Below are 8,982 nucleotides of genomic sequence, written 5' to 3' on the forward strand. Positions count from 1 at the left end.
CCTAGTAAGCCTTTTGTACTCCCGTGGGGGAGGGGTCGTTGAGGGGAGGGTACTGTCAGGGTTTTTTCACTGCTTTGTTTTCCATGTGCTGCTGGCAGCCATTTTACTCACCTCTCTTGCTGACTCTGGTGCATAGTGTGTGATGCTGCTCATTTCCTGCATGCCCTTTTATGGCCAGACTGGTGTACATCATCCATGTGAGACAGGTTGCAGTCTCAGAATTGTGATGTCATCACTTATTATTTAAAGGGCCTCTGTTCATTATGCTTTGCCCTTGCGTTGTCTCAGACCTGTTTGTGAGAGTTCATGTTCCTGTGTATTACCTTGCTGTCTGACGTCCCTCCTGGTTCCTGATCCCTGGCTTGTTCCTGACTCTGCTGTTCTCCTTGTTCCTGATTCTGGCTCGTCTGACTACTTGCTTTGGCTCCTGGCTCGGCTCGTCTGACTATTCGTTTTGGCTCCTGACTCGGCTCGTCTGACTACCAGCTCTGGTTTTGACTCCTGGCTTGTTATTTGACTTGTGGACTTTTTTTTTATTATTTTTTTTGCTATTAATAAAGGTGTGATTATTTTTGCACTTCTCGTCTCAGTCTGATTCCTGGCACCCTGACACATATCCAGATAGCGCTATTACAGTCTGTCTATTTTAACCCACATCTTTTGCCTAGTATGGGTTAATTATTTCCGGTTTGGTGTATTAATAGCATTGCATTGTTCTCATGTGTTATGTCTATGAGTAAGCGCCTGTAGGGGGCGTTAAACACGTCAGACGCCTGTCTTTGTCCTCCACCATGTCTGTCTGACACTGCACTTATTGTGCCCTTCATTTATTTGTCCATTTTTGCCTTTTTTGTCATGTTTTGTATTTTTACGTCTTCTGATCTTTTTACAATAAACCAAGGATTTTTGTTCTCCTGTGGTAGTGGTTTCTACATTCTTTCTACCTGAAGATTCTTTCTTACTCATGTTCCAACAAACCCTGTGAAGGCTCAGGCTTTTCTGAAGTGTGTTTCAGACCTAGAGCTTTCAGGGGTGATTGTACCAGTTCCTCAGCATAATCAGGGATTGGGTTTCTATTCAAATCTATTCATTGTCCCAAAAAGGAAGATTCTTTCAGACCAATCCTGGATCTGAAAACTTTAAATTGTTTTGTAAGAGTCCCAACTTTCAAGATGGTGACTATAAGGACTATTCTACCTTTTGTTCAGCAAGGTCATTTCATGTCCACAATTGACTTACAGGACGCTTGTCTTCACATTCTGATTCATCCAGACCACTATCGTTTTCTAAAATTCTGTTTTTCTAGACAAGCATTACCAATTTGTCGCTCTTCCATTTGACCTAGCAACAGCACCAAGAATTTTCTTGAAGGTTCTGTGTGTCCTTCTATCTGTAATCAGAGAGCAGGGTATTACGGAGTTTCCTTATTTGGACGATATCTTGGTACTAACTCAATCTTTTCATTTAGCAGAATCTCACACGAAAAAAACTAATGTTGTTTCTTCAAAGACATGGTTGGAGGATCAATTTACCAAAGAGTTTCTTGATTCCTCAGACAAAGGTCACCTTCTTAGGTTTCCAGATAGATTCAGTGTCCATGACTCTTACTCTAACAGACAAGAGACAAATGAAATTGTTCTTAGCTTGTCTAAACCTTCAGTCTCTATCATTCCCTTCAGTGGCTATGTGCATGGAAGTTTTAGGTCTCATGATTGCAGCATTGGACGCAATCCCCTTTGCTAGTTTTCATATGAGACCTCTACAGCTTTGCATGTTGCACCAGTGGTGCAGGGATTATACACAGTTGATATACTTAAATCCCAACACTTTACTCTCTCTGACTTGGTGGTTAAACAATCACCTTATTGTTCAAGGGGCCTCTTTTGTTCGTCCTTCCTGGGCTGTGATCACAACCTATGCAAGTCTTAGAGGTTGGGGAGCTGTATGGGGTCTCTGACAGCACTAGGGGTTTGGAATCCTCAAGAGGCGAGGTTACCAATCAATATTTTAGAACTCTGCTATTTTCAGAACTCTTCAGGCTTGGCCTCTATTGAAGAGAGAACTTTAAATTTGTTTTCAAACAGACAATATCGCAACAGTGGCATATGTCAATCATCAAGGGGGGACTCACAGTCCTTTAGCAATGAAAGAAGTTTTGCTGATACTTTCTTGGGCGTAATCCAACTCTTGTCAAATCTCTGTGATTCATATCCCAGGTTTAGATAATTGGGAAGCGGATTACCTCAGCCTTCATTCTCTACATCCGGGGGAGTGGTCTCTCCATCAAGATGTGTTTTTTCAACTTGTACAAATGTGGGATCTTCCAGAAATAGATCTGATGGCCTCTCGTCAGAACAAGAAACTTCCCAGATACCTTTCCAGGTCCAGGTATCCTCAGCCAGAAATTATAGATGCTCTAGCAGTTCCCTGGTTTTACCAACCTGCTTACATTTTTCCACCTCTGGTTCTTCTTCTAAAGGTGATCTCAAATTTCATAATGGAACAATCTTATGTGTTTTTGATAGCACCAGCATGCACTCACAGGTTTTGGTATGCTGACCTTATCTGAATGTCCAGTTGCCAGCCTTTGTTACTTCCTATAAGACCAGACCTTCTGTTTCAAGGCCCAGTTTTCCATCAGGGTCTCAGATCTCTAAATTTGAAGGCATGGAAATTGAACGCTTAGTTCTTAATCATAGAGGTTTCTCTGACTCAGTTATTAACACTATGATACAGGCTTGTAAGTCTGTTTCAAGTAAGATTTGTCATAGGGTTTGGAAAACCTATATTTAGTGTTCCAATCATGATTATTCTTGGCATTTTTTTAGAATTCCTAAGATTCTATAGTTTCTTCAGGATGGTTTGGATAAAGGTTTGTCTGCCAATAATTTGAAAGGACAAATCTCTGCTCTTTCTGTTTTATTTCACAGAAAGATTTCTAATCTTCCTGATGTTCACTGTTTCGTACATGCTTTGACTCATATCAAACCTGTTATTAAATCTGTCTCTCATCCTTGGAATCTAAATTTGGTATTATAGACTTTGCAGGCTCCTTTTGAGCCTATCCATTCTTTGGACATTAAACTACTTTCTTGGAAAGTGTTATTTCTATTTGCTATCTCTTCTGCTAGAAGAGTTTCTGAATTATGTGCTCTGTCTTGCGAGTTTCCTTATCTGATTCTCCATCAAGATAAAGTTGTTTTGCGGACTTTGTTTACATTTTTGCCAAAAGTTTTGAATTATTGTTCCTTCCTTGTGTCCTAATCCTAAGAATACTCTTGAAAGATCTTTACATTCTTTGGATGTGGTAAGAGCTTTGAAATATTATGTTGAGGCTACTAAAGACTTCTAGTCTATTTGTTATTTTTTTCTGGTTCTAGAAAAGGTCAGAAAGTATCTGCCATTTCTTTGGCATCTTGTTTGAAACTTCTGATTCACAAAGCTTATTTGGAGGCAGGGCAGTCTCCGTCCTCAGAGAATAACCGTTCATTCTAAAAATAAGTTACCACATCTTGGACTTTAAAGAATGAAGCTTGATTGATCAATTTTTTTTTAAAAAGGTTCTTCAGGCAGCTGTCTCAGTTTGATTCTAGTGCCTATGATTTAAGTTTTTGAATTTTTAAGAAAACTTAATTATTATTTTTTTTATTTATTTTCTCAGTGGAAATAGATGTTTTTATTTTATCCCTCCCTCTATAGTTACATCTTGGGTATTATATCCCATCAGTTACTAGCTTGTGGACTCGCCACCTATATAAAAGAAAACTTAATTTATTTAAGAATTTACCTGATAAATTAATTTCTTTCATGTTGAGGAGAGCAGTGTGCGGCATATGGTCTGAGCACTGACAGGCAGACCCTCAACCTCTTCAACCTCTGCAGCAATGCTGGCAGCATTGATATGTCTATTTCCCAAACACAACCTCTGGATATGACGCTGAGCATGTGCACTTAACTTCTTTGGTTGACCATGTCGAGGCCTGTCCTGAGTGGAACATGTCCTGCGAAACCGCTGTATGGTCTTGCCCACTGTGCTGCAGCTCAGTTTCGGGGTCTTGGCAATCTTCTTATAGCCAAGTCCATCTTTATGTAGAGCAGCAATTATTTTTTTCAGATCCTCAGAGAGTTCTTCGCCATGAGGTGCCATGTTGAACTTCCAGTGATCAGTATGCGAGAGTGTGAGAGCAATAACACCAAATTTAACACACCTGCTACCCATTCACAACTGAGACCTTGTAACACTAACGAGTCACATGACACCGGAGAGGGAAAATGGCTAATTGGGCCCAATTTGGACATTTCCACTTAGGGATGTACTCATTTTTGTTGCCAACGGTTTAAACATTAATGGCTGTATACTCACTACCTTACATTGTAGCAAAGTGCCATTTCTTCAGTGTTGTGTCACATGAAAAGAAATAATAAATCTATAGTAAATCAATACATTTTTGCATAGGAAATTAGCACATTGAGGCAAGTTCCCCATTTGCTTTTCCCCAGTAAAACTCCATGTACACGGTTACCAATGCACAAGAGGATTCTGGGTAATATGCAAATTAGATATGCAAAATCTCGGATTTTTTGCTTTAAATACTGTTTTAACACAGCGATCCCTTAATATGGTTATTTGCAGCAATACAGAAGCCACTGCTAGACAGCCTGTTTTGTTCTTTTTAGAACTCTTCAGTAGCAGATAGATTTCTGATTGCTTCTTAAGTAAAGCTAATTTCAGGGTTAAATCAAAATTCATTAAAATTATGGTGGAGATAAAAATCTGAGATTAAAATCCTCCATATTTCAAAAGTAAATCAATACAAAAATTTTGCATAGGAAATTAGCACATTCAGGCAAAGAGTTCCAAAAAGAACTGAAGAGTTCCAAAAATAACAAAACAGGCTGTCTAGCAGTGGTTTCTGTATTGCTGCAAATAACCCTATTAAGGGATCACTGTGTTAAAACAGTATTTGAAGCAAAAAATCTGAGATTTTGTATATCTAATTTGCATATCTTACCCAAAATCCTCTTGTGCATTGGTAACAGTGTACATGGAGTGTTACTGGGAAAAAAGCAAATGGGGAACTTGCCTGGATGTGCTAATTTCCTATACAAAAATTGTGTATTGATTTACTTTTGAGACATAAAGGATTTCAATCTCAGATTTTTATCTCCACCATAATTTTAATGAATTTTGATTTAACCCTGAAATTAGCTTTACCTAAGCAGCAATCAGAAATAAAAAAATATTGATAATCCCTTTATTACCCATTCCCTGGTTATGAATAACCAACACGGTTATATTAATATACTTTTTACCTCTGTGATTACCTTGTATCTAAGCCTCTTCTCACAACCCCCTTATCACATGACTGTTTATTATCTATTGACTTGCATTTCAGGCATTTACTGCTAATTCTTAAATAACTCCATGTGCGTGAGCACAATGTTATCTATATAGCACACATGAACGTATGCCCTCTAGCTGTGAAAAACTGTCAAATGCATTCAGATAAGATGCAGCCTTCAAGGGCTTAGAAATTAGCATATGAGCCTAACTAGGTTAAGCTTTCAACTAAGAATACCAAGAGAACAAAGCAAATTTGATTATAAAAGTAAATTGGAAATCTGTTTAAAATTGCATGTCCTATCTGAATCATGGAGGTTTAATTTTGACTAGACTGTCCCTTTAACGGTTTTAAGTAAACAAAACAAATTATATTTTAAACACATTTAGTAAAACTATACTATTAGCAGATTTTTTTCTTAATTGCTTTTTAGGTTGTTGTTTTTTTTTGCATATAATAAGATGGTGGTTGGTAAGTGATTCTAATGTGTTTTGCTACATCTGTACAATATTTGTATTGGAGATCTTATAAAAATAAAGTATTTAATTTGATAATTCTTTTTTTTAATGCTTGCTATAAAATAAATAAAACATTTTACTTAATGTCTAGCAAACTGCCCTGAACCTTTAGCATGGAGCTGGAGAAAGGTGTAGGGGTCATAGCTTGCCCCTTACTCTTGTGGTAGCCATTCATTCAGAACAGTTCAAATGTCCTCAAAATATAATAATTATGTAATTAATAATTAACACTTTTCCCATTATATTTATCAACAGGTGAATTTAAAAACTGCAGTAATCCTAGTCATGGTGAACATACCGATACTTTGGTCAATCTTCTTCAAAATCAAAGAAGCCGTGTCGAAAATGTATGCTCTGAATATCGGGAAGGTTTTACCAGGAAATCAAATATTTTAAGACCTCAGAAAAGTCATACAGGGAAGAAAGCAATTTCATGTTCTGACTGTGGAAAATGTTTTACTGAGAGATCAAATCTTATTAGACATCAGAAAATTCATTCAGGACAGAAAGCATTTTTATGTACTAATTGTGGGAAATGTTTTGCTGAGAAAGCAAATCTTATTAAGCATGAGAAAATTCATACAGGAGAGAAAGCATTTTCGTGTTCTAATTGTGGGAAATGTTTTACTGAGAAATCAACTCTTGTTAAGCATCAGAAAATTCATACAGGAGAGAAAGCATATTTATGTTCTGAATGTGGGAAATGTTTTGCTCAGAAGCCACATCTTATTTCGCATCAGAAAACTCATACAGGAGAAAAAGCATTTTCATGTTTTGAATGTAGGAAATGTTTTGCTAGGAAAGCAACTCTTATTAAGCATCAGACAACTCATACAGGAGAGAAAGCATTTTCATGTTCTGAATGTGGAAAATGTTTTACTCAGAAAGAAACTCTTAAAAGGCATAAGAAAATTCATACAGGGGAAAAAGAATTTCTGTGTTCTCAATGTGGGAAATGTTATTCTCGGAAAACCGATCTTAATAATCATGAGAAAATTCATATTAAAAGAAATCTGGAAGATCAGAGCATGACTTCTTAAAGGGACAGTGTACACTAATAATTCCCCCCCTTTAATGTTTTCCCAATTATCCATTTTACCTACTTGAGTGTTTTAAATTTTGTACAAATAGCTTTTATCCTTTCTTTTCTCGTTTGAAATAGCTGATTTTGCCTATCGTTTTCCCTCCTATACTAAACATTTCTGAACTTAAAGGGACAGTGTACACCAATTTTCACATAACTGCATGTAATAGACACTATTATAAAGAATAATATGTACAGATACTGATATAAAAATCCAGTATAAAACCTACTTCGAAGCTCCCAGTTTAGCTCTGTTGAAAAGGTTAGCTGGAACACCCACTGAAAGTGGTTGTATACCAACAAGAGAAGACACTCCCCCTTTCTCTCCATATGAAAAGATTCTTTACACAAACAGGAGCAAGCTGGAGTAGGTAGACATCAGTATACTTCTAAAACATTGCGCTTTGTTAGGAGTCTGAAAATCAGCGCAATGTTATTTAAAAATAAGCAAAACTATACTATTAAAAAAAAAACTGTATATGCTATATAAATAGATCATATACAAAGCATTTATGCAAAGAAAAATCTAGTGTATAATGTCCCTTTAAGATCTGGTTATAAAGAAACATGTAAACAAAAAGGTTTAGATAAAATAATGCACTCAGTTTGTGTCTATGATAGAGACATTAAAATGTTAATTCTTCATTGTTTTCTTTACGTATTGGCCTTTGGGTAAACAATAAAAAAAGATAAGAAGGGCTTGTGTAAATAATTAGACAGATAATAAGGTTTGCTTTCCCTGCTAACTCAATCCATTTTATTGGGTTGTGGTTTCAATTAGCAGACGCAGACAATTAATGAACTAAAAGTGCAATTTCCCATACATTTTTAACTCTGCATCTGGTATGACAAGTCATTGTAAACATGTTAAGCAGAAACCAATTTTACCAGTACACTGTCCCTTAAAGTGCCATAAAACATTTTGAGTTATGTACATATTATAAAAGGGTGAACTGAGGTAAAACAGTATGTGCAAAAAAGTGTAAAGAAAATAATAAAATTTCCAACAATCTGCAAAATGACTTACACTTAAGTGTAGTCTGCACCACCACCCCCCCTTATCAGTGTCCTACTCCAAACCTTTGTGGTATCATGTAACAAAGTGTGCACGTGAGAATAATTACTTATGCAAGTAAGGGGGGTTGAGGAGAGACAACGGGTACTGCTATTGTTTGTTGCCAAGAGACTTGCTCATTTCTATGTGGATAATGTCACATGCTTTGTGAAAGCTTCAGCATTATACTGTGCCCTGCATTAGTCAGGTGTCATGTGACTGCTCCCTGCCAGGAACATGCACAAGTACATTCTTTAGAAGCTATTGCCTGGATTGCACCATCCATATATGGAAATGCCCAGGTGGGAGCTTGCTGCAAACAAAATTATGCCTGAATTAAAGGGGTTAATGGGTGTTAAAACAAAACAAACAATAAAAACGTTTTGCGGGTAAGCTTTGGCTGCATTATATATTTAGAAACTTCTGTTAGTTCATACTGTTTTATGTCCCTTTAAATGTCTAGAGTGCTGATGAAGATTAAATTTTGTCCCCTGGGGATGCACATTTAATGCTGTTTGAGTCCCCCTCAGCTTCTCAAGTGGTTACAAGTTGACCTAGGCCCGATGACCAAAGGTGCCACAAGGCGCGGAGATATTGAAAACGGATCCGTCTCCATGTTGAGAAAGACGGCAAAATATTTAAAAGGGCCGATAGTACTGTTTAAAGGCAGCATCACGAGAGGCGTTTTACCATACATTTCAGTGGATGTCGATGCTGCTCTGATACCAGCCTTATATTCAATGCAGCATCACCACCTACATCGAAGATGTAATGTAAATGTTCCCTTTAAACAGTACTGAATGACAATACAATTTACATGTGTCAACAGAACTCAACCCCTGTTCTTACAGTACATTAGTGAATTAAACATCAATAATACACCTATAGGTGCTGGGGGATTGTGGGTATACGATAGATGTACATACATTTTTAATGTATATGTATTGTATAGTATAATGATTTCATTTGTATGTAAACTGTAAG

At 37.0% G+C, this 8,982-nt stretch overlaps 1 protein-coding gene across 1 annotated transcript in view; it reads left to right on the forward strand.

The window, feature by feature from the left end:
- Positions 1–8,391, forward strand: part of LOC128658036 (gastrula zinc finger protein XlCGF17.1-like) — a 119,904-nt gene extending 111,513 nt beyond the window's left edge. Inside the window, exon 3 of the mRNA XM_053712483.1 lies at positions 6,116–8,391. Coding sequence (XP_053568458.1) covers positions 6,116–6,900 — 785 coding nt within the window. The 3' untranslated portion in view covers positions 6,901–8,391. The remainder of the gene's footprint in view (positions 1–6,115) is intronic.
- The last annotated feature ends 591 nt before the right edge of the window (positions 8,392–8,982 follow it).

This window comes from Bombina bombina, chromosome 4 (genome assembly GCF_027579735.1).
Source record: "Bombina bombina isolate aBomBom1 chromosome 4, aBomBom1.pri, whole genome shotgun sequence".
Taxonomy (NCBI): Eukaryota; Metazoa; Chordata; class Amphibia; order Anura; family Bombinatoridae; genus Bombina; species Bombina bombina.